Source organism: Rhinatrema bivittatum, chromosome 4 (genome assembly GCF_901001135.1).
Source record: "Rhinatrema bivittatum chromosome 4, aRhiBiv1.1, whole genome shotgun sequence".
NCBI classification, from domain to species: domain Eukaryota; kingdom Metazoa; phylum Chordata; class Amphibia; order Gymnophiona; family Rhinatrematidae; genus Rhinatrema; species Rhinatrema bivittatum.
Genome location: NC_042618.1, coordinates 51,721,077 through 51,741,240, shown reverse-complemented (window position 1 = coordinate 51,741,240; position 20,164 = coordinate 51,721,077). Strand labels below are relative to the sequence as shown.

Sequence of the window (20,164 nt, the reverse complement as noted above, 5' to 3'; positions counted from 1 at the left end):
GTAATTGCGTTGGCACGCATGTCTAGTAAAATCCCCCCCCCCCCCCTTACGTGAGTGATACTGGATTTGCACGCGAATCTGAAATCGTGCGCACACGTACGCGCAAACAGCCGATTTTAAAACAAGCGCACGCATACGTGCATATGTTTTAAAATTGCCGCATCCATGTGCCTGAGCCAGCAAACAAGGTCTTAAAATTTACTTCTAAATGAGGCCCTAAGTTTGACCCGGAGGCAATGGATGGTGAAGTGACTAGCCCAAGGTCACAAGGAGCGGCATTTGGATTTGAACCTGGTTCTAAACCACTAGGCTACTCCTCCACTCCCTTGAGCCCGCCCAGAAATCACTGTTTCAAAATGGGGAAAAGCAGCCTGCAGGCCGACGTTCTTCAGGTAAGTAGCCATGGAAATGGCTCAGCATTTCTGCTTCAGGAGAGGCCAGTGCGTTTATGTGGTCGGTGAGAGGCATCTTACTCTCCTCATCAGCACCTCATGAGGTTTCTGCATTTCTGAGTCTTCAGGAGGCATCGCTCTAACAAGAAGTTCACTCCTCCCCCATTCCCTTACTGACGACATACCCTTATGATCACGAAATACAAAACCATAAATAAATTTATTTTTATTTTAAAATGTTTATATACGGCTTTTACAAGTCAAAGAATTAATCAAAACGGTTCACAATAAACATACATAAAATATTTAATGAACTAAAAACAATTAATTAAAATTAACTAAGACACACCATAACAACTAAAAAAGACCTGACAATAAACAAAAATACTATCATAAACTGACTGTATAACTAAGAACTGTTAATGATTAATGTAAGTAATGAGGGGTTGTAATGGAGTTTATATTTAAGAGATGGTCAGTGAACTATAAGCTTTCTGAAATAAATACGTTTTTAATTATTTCTTAAATTGTTGTGAGGAGAGTATAAGGCGGAGGTAATCGGGGAGTGCGTTCCAAAATATAGGGCCAACTACTGAAAAAGCCCTTTTCCTAGTTATTTCAAGTCTAGCCAACTTAATAGTGGGTACACCTAGGAGGTTTTTTGAAAGTGATCTTAGTTCTCTGGCCAGTGTATAAATATGGAGGTTAGTACAAAGCCATGTTGATGTTGCGTTATAGAGTGCATGAATGATGGTCAATACTTTGTAATGAATTCTATATTTAATCGGTAACATTAACCAAAGAAAAATATGTAAGAAAGCAGGTTGTCTGGCAGAAAAGTCACAGGCCCTGTGAAAATCTTGCCTCAGGTGTGACTAATACAAAAGCACAGTATACATCTCACAGGAAAAAGTTAAATGTTGTGGAGTAGGATCCCACTGTATTATAATCACACTACAGCAGCAGTACTCCCAATATCCAATGCACAGTCACGTCACATCAATTCCAAGGAGAGTAATCAAGAGACTGTGAAATGATCACGGAGAGCACTGGCTTGGTCCAAACTTCTTCTGGTAATCCAGAATCTGATCTTTTTTTTTTTCCATTCCACAAACCATTAACTTTGTACAAAAAAGAAAGGTGTAAACTCCTAAAGTCCTCACTCTGGTATCATATATAGTGAAATTAAGCCACAACAAGATGGCTAAGGCGCTACAATTATAATCATATTCCAGTTTATATAATATTTTGCTGCCCTGAAAAAAGTGCTAATTTAAATGAATTTAAAAGAATTATTTCTTATCCAAGATTGTTACTGTATTAATGTCTTGTCACAAACAACGGTAGGAGTTAAGGTTCACACATCCAAAGTTGAACTCTGTTTACATGAGGCTCTTGAATAAAATCAGTTATTGACAACCGCCTCTCTAACTTTGGTGGACACCTACGTTCGCACACACTGATTTCCTGTACTCAATGTCTTGTCACCATCCCAACTGTTAGGTACCCAATTGATATTCCAAAAACTATGCACATAATATGACTATGTATGCGATTATCTGTTACAATGTGGCAGCCAACCTTCGATTGGTGCGAGACTGGGTTTTGGCGGAGTCTTCTTTTGTAAATGCTCTGGTGGAGAATACGTTGGTAGCCCCCTTAGATCTGAAATATGTCCTTTATGGCCCACTGATTGTGCTACCTCCAGTGCTTGCGCGTGACCCATTAATTTCACCCATTAGGAAGGCTTGGGTTTATCTCAGTTGCATACATCATTGTATACATCATAAGAAGCATGAGGCGACTTTGGTTACATACTGGATTGCTCAAAATCATTCTTTGGTAGGAGGAAGTGACATCATCCCAGGCTATGGCTGCTTGAACTGTTAGCTCCCGATCAAATCTTCATGCAGCCCCAAGATTTAGAAATCTGTGATGCTTACCTTCAGCAGCAACTGGGAGAAAAAGACTTGGCTGATTGCACAATGGCATCCCAGATAAAGAAAACTGATTTGAAACCAGTTTTCTTATGCTGGTGTGTTGGCGTGCGATGTAGAGGGCTTAGACAGCGAGGCTATGGCTGATCGCGAGGCCATGGAGGTTGCAAGTGGTGTGCTGGCGCCAGACACGGATGAGGCACCCTCTTGGCAAAAATTCCTGCAGTGGTTTAAGAAGCTGCATACTGATATGTTACTGATCAAGGAGGAGATCATTCATTCTGTGGCTGAGATAAAAAGTGATTTGCTTGAGCTGGGGAAGAGAGTGGAAGAGGCTGAGATGAGGCTAGACGATAACGCTGTAGAGTTAATGCAGTTTCAAGAGGCATGCAATAAAATGGCCATCACCCAAGGACAGATTCATGAACGGCTGGAAGATCTAGAAACTATATGAGAATTGCCAATTTGAGATTTCGGGGGAGGGGGGGGGGAAGGGGGGGGCCAGACAGCCAAGAATTTGGAGACTGCTTTCAAGCGGGTGACAGCATTTGTATGTTACTGCTGGGTTCAGAAGACCAAGAGACTGTTATACCTAAGGTGCAGCTGGAACGGGCTCATTGGGCTCTGGGGGCTCCCAGAGGCAACTTGCCCAGAGACATAGTGGCCTGCTTTCATGAATTTCCCATAAAAGAAAAGGTGACAGTGCGACAACGTGGAGCCATCATTTGGAGGGGTCACATACAGTTCGATACTGTAACGTGCGGTTGGAGATTCCCCGTCTGTAACCCGCTGTGGGCGCACAATTCGGACGCGTAAGGCGATCCTGCGATACAGTCTCCAGTTTCACGCGTCCTTAACGCGTCTTGAAACCGACGCGTAACCCTTTCCGCACCCAGCATGTATATGACATGTAAATGAACGAATTAGCTATTCCCCTCCGATACTGTGACGCGCGCTCCGATTATCTCCTTTGTAACCCGCTATTTTGCCGCGTCCTTAACCTGTTAGTTTACCGCCTACCCTCTACCTGGTGTTCGAACAGCTACGTACCGGACTGCACCATATATACCAACATTTGCAGCGTAAAGTTGTTTTATATATATATATATACCTGTCACTTTCTGAATCCCCCATCTCCACACGGGCGGGCGGGCGGGCGTGCGGTCATCGAGGCGGCGGCAGGAGCCGGCAGGTGGGTGGGCGCCCGTTCATCCAGGCGGCAGCGGGAGCCCCGCCTGCCTTGAGCGCCGAAATCGCACGGGCGTACACAGGCGTGCATTCATTCATTGCCGGCGGGGGCTGCTGGAGGCTGCTTTCGCCGCCGGCTCCCTCTGCCTGCATGAATGCACGCCCACCCGCCCGCCAGCTCCCGCCGCGGCCTGGATCGAACGCGCGCCCACCCATCGGCTCCCGCCGCCGCCTGGATCGAACGCGCACCCACCCGCCCGCCCGCTCCCGCCGCCTGGATAAACGGGCGCCCACGCTCCCGCCGCCGCCTGGATGAACGGGCGCCCACCTGCCCGCCGGCTCCCGCCGCCGCCTGGATGAACGGGCGCCCACCTGCCCGCCGGCTCCCGCCACCTGGATGAACGGGCGCCCACCTGCCCGCCGGCTCCCGCCGCCGCCTGGATGAACGGGCTCCCGCCGCCGCCTGGATTGAACGCGCACCCACCTGCCCGCCGGCTCCCGCTGCCGCCGCCTGGATGAACAGGCTCCCGCCGCCGCCTGGATTGAACGCGCGCCCACCTGCCCGCCGGCTCCTGCCGCCTGGATGAATGGGAGCCCACCCGCCCGCCGCCGCCTGGATCGAACGCGCGCCCGCCGGTTCCCGCCAGTAAGTTTACTTTTTTTTTTTTTTTACACTTTATTCCCTTTTGTTTTAATTTTCGCCCTGCGCCTTGCTTCGGGAGGAGGGGAACCATCCACTTCCTGGTACCTGTCATTTCAAATGTCAGTTGAAATGACATTTGAAATGACAGGTACCAGCGCACCCAGGATACTGTATAGGCGCTGGATTAAGCGCCTATACAGTAAAATTGGTTGCGCGGGCCTAATGCTTCCCTAACGCTTCGCAGACGCGGCTTGCATTTGCAAGCAATTTACATAGAGTATCGAGCGGTATGTGAAGAGAACTGTGCGTGCGGGGAACGAGGGTGCACCCGGCACTGCCGCACTCTTTCTAACGCGGCCTTATAGTATCGACCTGATAGTGGGGTAATATAGTAAACAGGATTGCAGTGCAGGATAATTTGGTTATAGGGTGAATTTGCTTGGAGATTCGGATGGGAGATGAGGGGCATTAATGGTTCTCAGTGCGAAGTTGAGGAGATGATTAGATTTTTGTTATGGGAACATTAAAGACTCTCGCTTAATACCAAGGGCTGAATCATCCAGGCAAGAGAGATGCTTATTTTTTTCGAGAAATGGAACATTTAAAGGCTTCTGTGGTTTTTCTGCCAGGAGACACATCTTAGCACAATGAGGGGTTACTTAGATCTCAGCGTATATATATTTTAAAAAGTTTTTATTATTAATTTTTACCTTTATGAACAACTTCTTTTCAAATTCTCTTTTAGCCTGTCTTATGAATGTTTTACATTTAACTTGCCTATGCTTATGCTTTTTCTTATTTTCTTCAGAAGGAGCCTTCTTCCAATTTTTGAAGAAAGATCTTCTGGCTAAAATAGCTTCTTTCATCTCACCTTTTAACCATACTGGCAATCCTTTGGCCTTCCTTCCACCTTTCAAACAGGCCGATACAGTAAGGGCGCGTAAGAAAAAGTTCGGCAGTGCCAGGCGCCCGCTCGTTTGCCGCGCGCACAGTTTGGTTCACTTACCGCTCAATACAGTATTTAATTGGCATGCAAATGCAAGCCGCGTCCAAAGCGCGTCCATGAAGCGCAATCCATTTTACTGTATAGAGCGCTATATAGCGCCTATACAGTATCCTGGGTGCGCTGATACCTGTCATTTCAAATGTCATTTGAAATTACAGGTACCAAGAAATGAGCGCACACCGTGACCTCGGACGTCCATCCGGACGCTCAGGTCACGGCGTGCGCTCATGCGCCTTCACTGCCTTGAGTGCCCAAATTGGATGTGCATTCATGCACCTTCGCCGACGGGGCTGCTGGAAGCCGCTTTCGCCGCCGGCTGCCCCCAGGAGGCAGGGAAGCCGCGGTGGGCGCCTCGGGAGGAGGGGAGAGAGGACTGGGGCTGCTGGAAGCATGCATTAAGTTTACTTTTGTTACAATTTCTATTTGCTTTAATAACATGTCGAGTCGATTTTCGCCCTGCGCCTTGCTTCGGGAGGGGGGGGAGAGAGGACTGGGGCTGCTGGAAGCATGCATTAAGTTTACTTTTGTTACAATTTCTATTTGCTTTAATAACATGTCGAGTCGATTTTCGCCCTGCGCCTTGCTTCGGGAGGGGGGGGGGGGGCAGAGAGGACTGGCAATCCCCGATGCCCGAGCGTAGGAGAACCAGGCCACACCATGTTATTCGCTTACTCCAACCCACCCACTTATTTGACCGGAGCCTATTGCCTATTGCTGTCACATCCCTCTAACGCCAGGGTCAGGGTAGGCGGTAAATTAGCAGGTTAAAGACGCGGCAAAACAGTTGGTTAAAAAGGCGATAATCGGGCCGCACGTTACTGTATAGGAGGGAATAGCTAATCCGATCGTTTACATATCATATACATGCCGCAGGCGGAAAGGGATACGCGTCGATTTAAAGAAGCAGTAAGGATTGGTAAAAACGGATAGTGAATCGCGGGTTAGACTTACGCGGCCAAATTGTGGGTACAAAGTGGGTTAGAAACACAGTAAAGCGCGGCTGCGGTTACCCTATCGGCCTGTTAATGAGCAGAATACATCTGGACAGCGCTTTTAAGATGGTATTTTTATTTATTTATTTTTTTAAATGCCCACGCCTATTGTACACTCTTAACCTCTGTAGCTGCACTTTTCGGGTTTTTTCTATTTTTCTCATTTTCTCAAAGTTTCCCTATTGAAAGTTTAGTGCTAGAGCCATGGATTTGCTTCTAGTCCTCCCTTCCAGTCGTTAATTCAAATTTGATCAGTGCATAAAATTCACTTCAAGTAACACTTCAAGTATAACTATTGAAATTGGACTACATCAAGTTATAGAGACAAGTGAAGAACTTTTTTCTTTGTGGTTTGTTTTTGGACTATCAATTGGATGCATAAAATTGGGATAGTGACAAGACATTAATACAATAACATTAATCCTAGATAAGAAATAATTAATTTAAATGAGCACATATATGAGAGAGGACTTTAACAATTTACACTTTTCTCTTTCGTAGTTTTTTTTTTTTGTTGGGGTTTTTTTTTGGGGGGGGGGGGGGGTTCATTCTTGCCAATGGCCAGCCTTAGTTATAAGCTGTTTTGGGGTGAACACACCCTTTCACCAAATGCAACTCTGTAACATGCAATAATAATTTATTTTAAACCTGGACTAATTTATTTCTTGTCAGCCTTATGCGGCGAGGCTCCATCCATTATCTCACACTTTTTTTGCTGCATATGGAGTTGATAACGGTAAAAACAGTTCCTTCAGGAAGCAAAACTGACTGCAGGAAGTAAAGAAAACAGTGTATGCCTGTTTATGTAGTATGGCCAGGGCTACAAAAAAAAAAAAAAAATCAATTTCTGAGTTATAGACTACTATGGATCCTAAGTAAAGTGTATTTGCAGGTTTACTTCTCAAATAAGACCATTTATAATTTTGAAAAAAAAGGGTAGAAGTAAAAAAAACAAAAAGGCCATAGTCTCACCTAGTCTGGTGAATGAATATCATTTTGAAGTAATTTGAAAACGCTGCTAGTACAGCTCGGTGTGCTTTGAAATAGACATCTCCAATAGCGACGGTACAATCACAGAGAAAGCCAAACTCACGCTGCATGTTTAACTGCTGCAGCAGTACCAGGCTGTGTTTGGCCATCTCCATCGTACTTCTGCTAAAAGGGAAAAAAACAAAACAAAAGTAGGTTAGTTCTAGTGATAGACAAAACTGCAATACCATTACTATTGGAAACATTGCATTTATATAAAGCAAAAGTTCAGCCTTGAGCAGAAGACAAAGCATTCTTTCACCATAACAATAAGCCCTTTTATCCATACATGGAAAGAAAATGGGTGCCCAGGGATGTTCTAATACAGCACCCGTTCCCCACTCCCTTTCTCCCACGTTTTCAGAAGCCCCTCTCTAAAACCCAGCCATTGCATTGGCAGAAATCTAGGGCAGGGACCGCGATCAGTATGTATAACCAAAGGCTAACCAGGTGTCTTCACTCTTGCACAATAGCTGGCATGCCCTCCCTCCCTCCCTTATGCTGTGATCACTGCCTATACAGCATACCCAGCACCTGCCAGCCTGCGGAGCAAGAACCAGCAAGGAGCTTGGACTTTTATGGTGAAAGTCTTTAGTAATGTAACCATGACAGCAGATGAAGACCAGTTGGCCCATCTAGTCTGCCCAGTTGTCTGCCACTCTGGTTCTCTAATACGTGGGGTAGATGAGTATTACAAATTCTCATACGTTCCCGTGTATTGATTTTTGGAATAGAAATACTAATTTTTATATTTATATGCACTTACTGGTGAAAGGCCTACGTCCTCCCCCCAACCCAAGAGGGGTGCTTACTCTCTTTTCAGTGGCCTTCTCACAAATCTGCTGTTGTAGTCCCCAAACTTAAGCAGCCAATGCTAAATAAACACCAGGAGTAACTTTCAAACAACTCCATGGGGCCGCTTATACACACGTATAATTCTGCACATAGATCCATGATAGAATTTTGTAACCTGTGTATTTCTACCTCACAACGTGTGTGTATGTATGCTTATATATGAATGCATGCAATGCATTGAAAGCATGTACTTTTCCTACCAATTTTAGAAATATTCATGCATATATTTTGCACACAAAAATAAAAGTAGGACTTATTCATGGAAAACTATTTATGGGTATATTTTAAAACATGTGCACATAATTGAAACCACCAGTCAGTTTCTTGTATTATGCTAAGGCCCTTCCGCAGTCCAGAGTATGTACAGCTTCATCGCCTTTATGAGCATGGGGACCAGGAGAACTGATAGTCAGTATGATGGATTGATTGATATGGAAAGCCAAAACTACCTTCAGCAAGAACTTAAAGGTGAATATGGAGAACCACCCTGTTGTGCAAGAATTGCATGTACAAAGGATAGTGAATGACAGCTTGGAGTTCGCTGACTCTTCTAAGCTGAAGACACTGCGACAAGGAACACCACCTTCCACGTCACATACCTTAGAGTAGTGGACTCCAATGGCTCAAAGGGAAGTTTCATCATTTGGAAAAGGAGCATATTTAAGTCCCACAAACAGGTGGTTTTTGTAGTGGAGACTTGACTTGCCATAGACTTTTCATGAAACGAGATATCAGCAGGTGAGTAAATATTGGTTTCCCATCCAGTTGTACGTGGTAAGCCACTGTAGCGCTGAGATGCACTTTCACTGAAGAGGTGGCGAGACCCGAGTGAGAAAGGTGGAGTAAATATTTTAGAAGATCCTTAGGAAGGGCTGGTGCTTCCATTAGGTAAACTAAATGGTCACCTTGAGCGCCAAAATATTTGGGGCAGTAAAAGCCTATCAGCATCCCAGGTGGGTACTGTGCCAGACCCAAAACTGCCAAAAAAGGAAGCATTGTGCAGGAGCCACTGTCACCAGTAGGAGGGAGTGCTGTGCTGGAACAGCTTCTAATAAACAGGGGGGGGGGGGCACATTACTTGAAGGTACGCCTAGGGAGCCAAATATTCTTGCACCGGCCCTGTACTTAGGTTCACAAGAGTGTCCAAAACGCTCTGTAAGTACCATTAATTTATTCAGTTTAAAGGAATAATTTCTTCTAGTTGAAGGCTTCTGAGAGAAGACTCGTATGTCCACAATCTCTGTAGGTAAGTCAAGATCCGCGATCACTGAGCGCTTGGCATCCATACTGTGAGGTTAAGGGCTGGGATGATACAATGTCCCATCTTCCTGAGTTAACAACACAGGATCTGTTCCCAGATATATGGGAAGATTGCTTGAAAGTTGTATGCAATATCTATACCAGATCTGACTTGATTACACTGGGCTAAAAGGAAGAACCTTTTTTTTTTTTTTTAAGTCTTTATTTATTGTTTTCCAAAAATTACACCATACAAGATTGTAAATGAGGAAGAAGATACAAAGTGTAAAATTATAACTTCCCCACCTCCCACCTCTCCCAAACGCTAGCTGATCCTGAGCAGGAACATGAAAAGTATGCAGCTTGTGAGCTTTGACTCCTCCTCCAGAAGGAAGGGCGAACTATATCTGCCCTGTGGTGCTCCACCTTGAAAACACAATTTACTCAGATGCCTAGAAAGTCAAATGAGAGAGACAGTGAACTCTAGAAAGAATAGCATTTCCTTCTCTTATTGCAGAGCTAACAAGTCATTCCCTGCCCTGGTTTTTAGAGACGTTAAGTATGCTTGCCAGATGTCCAAAAATAAGGCATATTTCCATGGAGATGACATACGTGCTGTTAAGTGATCATAAATTGCCATTTTATGTAATCTTAACCTCTAGTATGTGAGAGATGGGGACTCTGCAACTGTCCAGTGTTCTAAAATCAATTTCTTGGCCAACAGAAATGCTTTCCTTTATAAACATCCGTTGGGATTTTATGATGGAGTTGGCAATCTCCTCTAAATTTTCAAACAAACAAACACAGAAGAGAAGATTCTGGTACAGCGAAATGAAGCATTCTGCTTAAGAAACCCAGGACCGTCTTCCAGAACTTGCGTAACATAACACAATCCCAGAAACAATGAAAGAAAGTACCTGGGCCAGCACTACATTTTATGCATTGATCTGAACCTACTAATTTGGCTTTAAAGGCCCAAGTAGTAGATACATACATAAGGCGGAAAAATTTAAAGTGTGACTCTCTAAATAGCACATTTTCAGAGACCTCATTAAGATGCACAAAACAATATTTTAACATTTTGTGAGAAATTGGGATGTCTAGTTCCTGGTTCCAGAAACTGACCAATGCATGTATATCATCAGAAACCTTTACACCTTTAATAACTTTTGTTAGAAAGGCACAAGACATCTTCTTCCCCAGTGGCACTGAGAAAAACCTGTCCAACCGACGTGTATCAATTAACTGGGATCTTTTAAATAAATCAGTTTCAATAAAATGCCGAACTTGTAAATAGACATAAAACTCACTATGGGAGAGACCAAACTCAGATTTGAGATCACTAAAGCAGTGAACTGCCCCCACATCTTCCCAAAGGAACTGGCGCAAAGATGTCAGCCTCTTGTGAGCCCATGTTAATAATACTGTATTCCCAGTAAAATCTGTGATGACCCACAATGGACAGGAGAGGGGAAACCTCCCAACATACTTGCAACCTATTGCACAGCGTCTTCCAGGCCTGTCTACATGCCGTAATAACAGGACTGAATTGGATGTAATCTGGAAGGAGGTGGCCCGGCACATGTAGCAAATTTCCCATGTGAAATGGTTTGCATCAAGCTTGTAAAAACCAGCTCAGATCCAAACACCCAATCCTGAACATGCCTCAATAGACAGGCTAGATTGTAGTGTTGTAGATTTGGGCAATTCATCCCACCAGCCTCCCAAGGTAACTGTAATTTATTTAAAGCTAACCGAGCCCACTAATGGACAGTGGATGTGTCCTCCACTCAATATACCCCTTATTCTGTAAGGGGTAATAATAGCGCGTGTAAAACGCGCGGTCAAACGGGGGCTAAACGGTGTGCTCGGTCGAGCATACCATTCTGTATTGGCCTGTCAGTTTGGTATCTACTATGGCCTTAAAATAAATCGTGATTAATCAGAGACACTGGATGTCCTTGGGACTTTGAAAGCCCATTGGCCAGGGCCATTTCTATTACACTGGGTTGAAACAGATGAAATATCTAGGGATTGATATCCCGGCTGATATCTTGAACATTTATAATAGTTACTAAAGACCAAAGGGAAAGTAATTGAGTGGAGGACACATCCACTGTCCATTAGTGGGCGGATACATTTATTTAAAATGATGGAATTACTGAGATGGCTATATGTACTACAAATGTTGCCTGTTTGGATCAAGCGGAAGCATTGCATAGAATTAGATAAAGCTGTCCATAATTTTCTGTGGAACAATAAAAGGGCTCGGTTAGCTTTAAATAAATTACAGTTACCTTGGGAGGTTGGTGGGATGAATTGCCCGAATCGGCCCGCCGGTTGGAAAACGGATGCTCAATTTTGCCGGCTTCCGTTTTACAAACCCGTGGCTGTCAGAGGGTTCAACAACCGACACCGGTAAAATTAAGCGTTGGTTGTTGGACCCACTGACAGCCGCCGCTTCCGCTAATAAGGAGGTGCTAGGGACGCGCTAGTATCCCTAGCGCCTCCCTATTAGCGCGGGCCCTAATTTAAATAGAGAATCGCGCGCCTGGGAGAGGTGCCTGGGCGCGCATCGGGAGAGCGGGCGCTCGCCTGGATGCGCCTGCTCTCCCGCCGGTTTTTCTGAATCGGCCTGTTAGTCTGAAGGGCCATAACATTTTGTAAAGAGTGAATTTTGAAGTTCTCTTGGAGTACATGCTTTTCAGATGACTCAAGTCCAGAATGATCCACAATCCCCCTCATTCTCTTGAGGATAAGGAAATATCGAGAATAGAAACCCTGCACGTGTTGAGATGCAAGGATTGATTCTATCGCTTATTGTTGGAGAAGCAACTGGACTTCCAGATTAAGCTGCTGCAGATAGGCCAGATCCAGATGTAGCACCAAACAATGTGGAAGGGATCGTGGCTGGGAGAAATGCAACCAGTATCCAGACTGAGTCTGGACTGATCCGGGTACGTACAGGGAACTGATTGTTCGAAGGGATAAAAATCTAGGCCTTGGTTTAGGCTTGGCCTGTTGTGTGGATATCGCTGGGTGTGTTCTCTTTGTTGAGGTCTAGCCAGAAGAGGCTGTTGACATTGGGCTGAAAAGGGCAGCAGACAGTACTGTTGAAAAGAGCGGTAGGTCTGCCTGTGGAAGTATGGCTGTTTGTATAGGTAGCAGTGTCATCTGGAATTGGCAGGCTGTTTGAAAACTATGGAAAGAGATTGCACTGCCACATTTTGGTCCTTTATCTGTGTGGCAGTCTCCCAGAGCTCTTTCCCGAAAAGACTGTATCCCTTGTTTTCTTCCTTCCACTCTTTACTTCACCCACTTTAATCTGGCTTTTAAATGCTGCCATCCTACTAACACAGCTCTTCCAGGCCTTTGGTTAATCCTCCGATGACAATATTATTTACAAAAACAAAAACAAAAAAAAGGGCTAAACTCAGCAAAAATCAGAGGATGGAACCTTTTGTTTTCCAAATATTATTTTACTATTAAAATTTAGGACCTTATTTGATTAAAAAAAAAAACAACACACACAAACTTGACAATACTTCCAAATTTGATTAAAGGTATTTTTATACATCTGAAATTTAAAATGTAACTAAGCCCCATGACTTTTTTCTCAGTTTATTTTGGTTTATATTCCACTTTCCTGTTATGCTCAAGGTGGAGCACAGTATTTGCATTAAGATTAAGTTAAGACATCCTTCTGTCTATATTCATGATTTCTGATATGTCAGCACATTGCTAGAATTACACATAAGCGAGAGATTAACATGTTCCAAACCCCACCTAAGCCTCCAATAGGAGACTGATGGTTAAATTATCACAATTCCAAGCAGGCTGGTCAAGACAATATTTGTCATCCTTAGCGTTCGGCTCCTGATCCAAACCACATTATTCTTAAGGCATGGATCAGCTTCCTCCTGCCTAGCTACCTTCATTCATTTGACTCCACCATCTAGTCCAGTACTGAGCAGCCAGAAAGTGTTAAGAGCAACTCAATATTCTCATGCTTATCATGTTCTGGCTTAGTCCAAAAATAACCCATCAAATAATGTGTCCACGCCACACCTTACTTTGGTTTCCCAATTCACCCATCACATTGCATATATGGCAGGACAGTCACTTGTCCTGGTCTATTCTCCTCCAGGACTGCAGCTTGCTGCCACCCAGCTTCTCTTCAATATAATTTAAGATGTGTCGAGGCAGGACATTTGGCAAACTGGTAGCATGCTTACAGAATAAGAAATAAAATGCAGCATGGCTTAACTCATGCTAAAATTTCTAAGAAATGTCACCATGGAATGAGTATTATAAATTAGATTTTTATTTTGCCCTGTGTCATAGAGGAAATTAACATGCCATAAGCAGTAACAGCAGCTTACCATGCTTGTGTGCATTAAAGCATAGGGGTCATGGCAGCAAACTCAGCCATACGATTAGTGGAACACTCCCTTGGCGCTTTAAAATAAACATCTAAGTCCTAAATTGTAAGTCATTGACTTCACACATTCAGCTGGTATGGCCCAAAATTATGAAACAGCTTGTCACTACCTCTACACCTTGAAATATCTTACCTAGCCATCCAGAAAAAAAAGTCAAGGCTTGGCTATTTGAACAGGCCTTCTCTTGGATTTCATAGCATGCAACAAATACTGCCTTTCAACCACACCACTATGAGGGCTTCAGCTGGGAGCACTTTATCACTGCTTAGTTACTTAGGGGTCGATTTTACTTAGGTGTCCGCTCCAATTAAGGAGTGAACTGAGAGGGCACTTTCCTACCCCTAATTCTATCTTTCCTCCCTCTTGCCCTCTCCTCCCCACCCCCCTAACTATCCCCAAATTTTCCTCCCTCTTGCCCTCTCCTCTCTTGCCCTATCCTCCCCACCCCCCTATCCCCAAATTTTTTTTTAATTTTGCTACTTGCTGCTCCTCTGGAGCAGAAGTAATCTCTGCACGCCGGCCAGCTACCGGCATGCTGTCCCGGCCTGCCCCGCCCCTTTCTAGAGGCCCAGCACTTCAGCACGTTACAGAGGTTACACGCATGGTTGGGCCCAGCCACATGCATAACCCCCGATTTTTACATGTGTGTGCGTTTTAGAATCGGACTGTTATTGATTTAAGTACCCTACACCTGGCGTCAGCCTTTTATTGCAAGGCATCTACAATCTTACACCTACCTCTATCCTTGGTCTACCGCTCTCTCTTCTATAACTTAGTGACCAATACAATCTATCTCATGTTTCTGACCATACCTATATCCCCCATCTTTGTAGCCATTCATACTTTCACTGTGACCCTATGACAATTGTAATTTTGCTTATTATAACTTTGATTGAAATCCACCTTGATCCTCCCTTTGGAAAGCCAGAATATCAAATGTTAAATTAAAAAATATAAAATAAATTCTTATGTGCTAGTTATTTAACATTTATAACTTTGCTGATTAAAAATCACCCAAAGCGAAGTCCAGAAATTTAATATATACATTGAAATCTTCAAAGATACAATATACCAAATAAAAAGAATATGAAAGTTTTCCTAATTCTGTTTGTTTCTCTGCCAAAATGTTTTATTTATTTACAATAATTTTTATCCTGGACCCTCCAAAATTCAGGGCAGGTTACATATTAAAAGCCACAGACATAAGCCACGTTTCTGGTTCCACTTCTGTATCTTCACCGTTGAAAGGATACGGAAGGCCCCAGTCAATTAAGATTTTTTTCCATTGCAACAGATTTTATTTATGCTCAAGGCAAAGCACAGAATAAACAAAACTAGAAATCCCAGATAAAACAAAATCACAACAGAAATCAACCATAAAAGTAAAGGGCTATGAAGGCAGATCATCAGATCATCAGTATCCTGGGATGAATCATCGGTCCAAGGATTGTAAGGCTCATCACCAGCTCCCATATGTTCATCAGAAGGGAGTAACGGTGTTATCCCGGAAGGCAGAGGCCTAGGCATCGATGGCCTCCGAGCCGGAATCGAAGGCAACGAAGGGGCATCGAGGGAGGTACCGAGGGAATCAGTGACATCGATGGTTGTGTTGGTGGCAGCACTCCGGAGCAGGAATGGAGATTGGTATTTCTTCTTCTTCCGATGACAAGAGTATCGGTGATGAAGGAATCAGGCCCACTGGTTCCCTCAGATTCACCGGTGGAAGGGCACCGATTAATGCATCCATTCTTGCCCATAACAGTGCAAGCGCCGTGGGTATCGGATCAGTGGCCAGCTCAGGAACCGGCACCGATAGAGGTTTGAACCCCTGGAATGCTTTACCGATGGTCTCTTGGATCATCCGATCCAATTCCTCACGGAAACCTGGGGCATGGATACCCGGTTCCATAGTAGGAGGCAGTACTGGCATAGCCAGAGGGTCCACCAGTGAAAGTGGAGTTGCGGCTCCCGGCACCTGTCCAGGTGGGGAACGCCTCGGTGACCCAGAGACAGAAGAGGATTGGGCCTTTTCTGTACGGGACGTTTTTGTCGGTGGCTCAGAAGTCATTGATGCCGGGGGCTTGCCTGTATCGGTGGCCTGAGCTTTCCGATGGCGGTGTCGATGTTGTTTTCGATCTTTTTCTTGAGGAGGAACAGAGGGGGGTCGACACCCGTGGAGTCATCGAAGCCGGTCGGGCAGCAGCGGGTTCCCGGTGCTGGCGCGTAGTCGATGGTACCGGTTCAGACGATGTCGAAGCTATCAATGGAGTCGGGGTTTGTAACTGAAAGAGAAGTTCCATCTTTTCCAGCCTAGCCTTGCGACCCTTTGGTGTCATTTGGGCACATTTGGTGCAAGTAAGGACATCATGGCCGGATCCCAAACACATCACACAGACCGTGTGAGGGTCAGTGATGGACATTGTTCGAATGCAGTTGGGGCACTGATGGAAACCCGACGCCATGGCCTTGACAAATTTAGTCGCGGCGCAGTCAATGGCCGGTAGGCCGCGAGAGAAAAACTCGACGGGAATCGACCGCAAGCAGGTAAAAAAACTTACCGTTCGACTGCGGAGCAAAAGTATCGAAAAGGGGACCCCTGTTGGGTATAATTTTTAAAAATATTTTGATAAAGTTCCATGATGAAAAATTCCTGTCAGGAATCTCTGAAGAGCTCCTTAACCCGCGTGGCTACTGCTGAGCAGAAAAAAGAAGACTAAAGGGGAACCCCTGCTGGCTGCAGGGTCAGTGCCGTGCTGGGCATGCCCAGTGGGTGCAGTCAAATTTCTAGAAACTTTGACAGAAGTTTTCCATGACTGGGCTCCATCCTGTGATGTCACCCATATGTGAGGACTACTATCCTGCTTGTCCTGTGAGAAAACAGTTTCTAATAATGTGACCTAGAATATTGCAACTGGGGGCTTTTTTCATGCTGAAATATCCTTGCAAGTTCTGTATTTTTTTTTCAGCCTTCTCAGATTTCTCTTTTTCTTAGAGATAAGATACCTATGGAAGATTTGTCTTGCACTCCAACAACTGTTTAATCTCATAATGACAAGGTGTATGTTCTCTGATAGATGATCCCCTGTGAAATGCTTTGTTTTCCTAATTTTTAGAAGTTTCTTGTTAGGGGACTTACGGGCAGATACAGTAAAGTCCACGGGAGAACGGGTGAATGCCCGCTCTCCTGCGCACGCGATTCTGTATGCAAATTAGGCCCGGCGGTAAATACAGGTAAAAGGAGGCGCTAAGGACACTAGCGCGTCCCTAGCGCCTCCTTTTGTACCGGAGTGGCGGCTGTCAGCGGGTTTGACAGCCAACGCTCAATTTTGCCGGCGTCGGTTCTAGAGCCCGTTGACAGCCACGGGTTCGGAAACCGGACGCCAGCAAAATTGAGCGTCTGGTTTTCAACCCGCGAGCCGACTTCAAATATTTATTTATTTAGTTAGTTTTACTTTTGGTAACTTTCGGGACCTCCGACTTAATATTGCCATGATATTAAGTCGGAGGGTGCACAGAAAAGCAGTTTTTACTGCTTTTCTGTGCACTTTCCCGGTGCCCGAAGAAATTAGCGCCTATCTTTGGGTAGGCGCTAATTTCTGAAAGTAAAATGTGCGGCTTTGCGGCACATTTTGCTTTATGAATCGCGCGGGAATACCTAATAGAGCCATCAACATGCATTTGCATGTTGCGGGTGCTATTAGGTTCGGGGGGGGGGGGGGGGTTTGGACGCGCATTTTTGGCCCCTTACTGAATAAGGGGTAATGCTAGCGCGTCGAAAACACGCATCCAATGAAGGGTTAACAGTGTGCTCCGACGGGGCGCACTGTACTGTATCAGCCCGTTAGAATGGTTTTCTTTCCTTATTATGCTTTTGTTTGTGAATTGATTACTACATTTCTGTTTTCCTTTCAAGTGTATTCTTGAAGATTTTGTAAAATACATAAATTTAAACATTTTTTTTTTCATTTTGATAAACTAGACAACGCCAAACTCTAATGCTGAATGGGGAAAAAATAAATTACTTTTAATAAGGCCCTTTGGTTTATATTCATTTGTCATTCTCCCTAGCTTCTCTCATCTCAGTATCCACTATGAGGACAACATTCAGAGCAATTTAACTAGGTAAACTGGCCCGGCTGAAATTTGCCCTCCTCTCTGGTTAAAAGTATACTTGAGCTTCCTTTAGTGTCAAGGCCTTTGCAACTAGATGGGCTGCCTGAAAATTGCCCCCGATATAATTAAGATCTGCATTCTTAAACTAAAGTCCAATAACACATCTGCTACTACCATTACTGCTTATCATTTATAAAGCGCTACTAGATCTAGGCAGCACTATACAGATACATCTAAGAGACGGCCTCAAACATCATTTAAAAAAATAAAGGGTCCCACTTAATTCAGTTAAGTCGACTACTGACAAAGTATATTGAAGTTTGCTACTTCTGAATATTTTGCAATCAACAGGTTTTATACTATATCTTACAAGTACACCGGGCAAATGTAATGCTACAGTAAAGCGCCTTATCCGCAGCCTTCCACTTCCTCTAATTCCCTGAAACCACTGTCCCAAATGGCCGCGCGCCCCGTCTCCTTCCACAAGGACTTTTCTGAAGATTATTAAAGGCATTGGCTGCCATTTTATGCCTCCCCCACCCCCCTCCAAGAAGAGCGAGCTAGCTACGCCGGCGCCTTGCGGCCTGCAGATATTTACACAACAAACGTGCAGCGCCACCCTCGCTCGCGTTTGCAAAGGAAGCCAGAGAAGGCGGAACCGCCCTCGAGCAGTCGCTTACCGAGCTCGCCCCCCTGGCAGCGGCAGCACCGAGACGTGGAGGGGGAGGGGGACGTCTCGCGCTCTCTTTCTCTCTCACGCGCACGCGCGCGTCGAGCTGGAAACTCTCACTGCACAGCCCGAGGTGAGCGGGGAAGCAGCGAGTGAGTCCCGCTGACCTGCGGCTGCTGCTGTATCTTTGGCGCCCCCTCGTGTCCGGGTCCGCAGCCCGCCCACCTATGTCGCGCTTTTGTTCTACAACTTAGAACAGTGGCCCTGAATGTGCGCGCGCCTTTCTACCTTCCACCCACCAGGGTCGGAGGAGCATAGTGAAAAGACGTATTATTAAGTTGGAGAGCAAAGGCTTTTTATTTTAGTTTTTGAATCACCATAAATGCGTGCATGGTGAAAAGTAGGCTCTATTAATTCTACGGGTAAATTCTTCTGTGGCAAAAAAAAAAAAAAGGAGTAATCCGAGTAAATCTAACTTTGCAAGTTTTCAGTTTCTAACACCCCCACCATGCATTGAAATATGGCTAACGCATCTTCTCTCAGGCATGGACTGGCCGTTGAGTACTTCTGCAAATGCTGGAGTGGCAGGTGCTGGCCGGGGAAAAGTACAGTGTATTTATGGGGAAAGATTACCATTCTGGAAAGGCCGTATTTAGTCCACAAGCCCTGAGTTCTTAAGAGAAGAATGGGAAGTTTGAGTAGGAGGTGCAATATCATCACACACATGCATTTCTAGAATTAGTGAGTCCACTGCAGCCTAGGGCTTTCATGTATGCGCCAGCGTACAATAAGATTTGTATTATTAGAATTATAAAACATCCTATCCTATTTGATTTAATTGCTTGCTTTTTCCAAATCCAAGCTGAAGGCAAGTTACAATTCAGGTACTGTAGTTATTTCCCTGCCCAAGAAGACTTGTAATCTAAATCATACCTGAGGCAATGGAGGGTGAAGTGACTTGCCCAGATAAACAGGATTTGAATCCTGGCTTCCCTCCTTGTCAGCCTGCTGCTGTAACCACTAGGCAACTCCTGTTGAGAGAATAAATCAAACCTGGTGTGTGTGTGATGTTTGTGTCTGCATAGTTGCAATCAAATTGTCTATGAACTTATATGTGTCATGGATCACAGTGCATTACTTTGAGATTTAAAAATGTTTAGCCAGTGCTCCAGTGGAGGCAGTTTTACGGGTGTCCTGTGATCCTGTGTTATGTGACTTTGTCAGGGCTGGATTTATGATTATTACATCAATAAGCAGGATCAGAGAGCAGAGGTCCCCCTTTGGAGAGTGGGAGGGGACCCAGTTTTTGGGCACCTTCACAATTTGATGCCCTAGGCACAGGCCTGTGTTGCCTAACCCTAAATCTAGGCCTGGATCTTATACTAACATATGCTAACTGGGGACTTTCTGTGTCTCCCTGCTCTCCAAGAGGCCAAACAGACTCGCCGAACCGGCAAGCATGCTGACTTTCCATTACATGGTCAAAACCTGGCTTTTTAAGTAAGCCTACACTCCCAACCCCCACCTTCTGCAGCATTAACCCTAGTGCGCTGCATATTTATCCGCATGTTACTCGACGGTGCATTATCTGCATCACATTGTATCTCCTCAACCGAACTACCCGCCCACTACCAGCACACAACACTCTCACCCAACCC

The 20,164-nt window shown here is 44.9% G+C and overlaps 1 protein-coding gene across 3 annotated transcripts in view; it reads right to left on the bottom strand.

The window, feature by feature from the left end:
- Window positions 1–18,657, bottom strand: part of ZBTB25 (zinc finger and BTB domain containing 25) — a 50,515-nt gene extending 31,858 nt beyond the window's left edge. For 2 of the 3 annotated variants that reach the window (XM_029598111.1, XM_029598113.1), the window contains exons 1-2: window positions 18,517–18,657; window positions 7,131–7,313 (exon numbers count right to left, since the gene is read on the bottom strand). In XM_029598111.1, coding sequence (XP_029453971.1) covers window positions 7,131–7,303 — 173 coding nt within the window. In that variant the 5' untranslated portion in view covers window positions 7,304–7,313; window positions 18,517–18,657. The remainder of the gene's footprint in view (window positions 1–7,130; window positions 7,314–18,516) is intronic. The other variant, XM_029598112.1, reaches the window with a different exon arrangement.
- Between the last annotated feature and the right edge of the window lie 1,507 nt (window positions 18,658–20,164).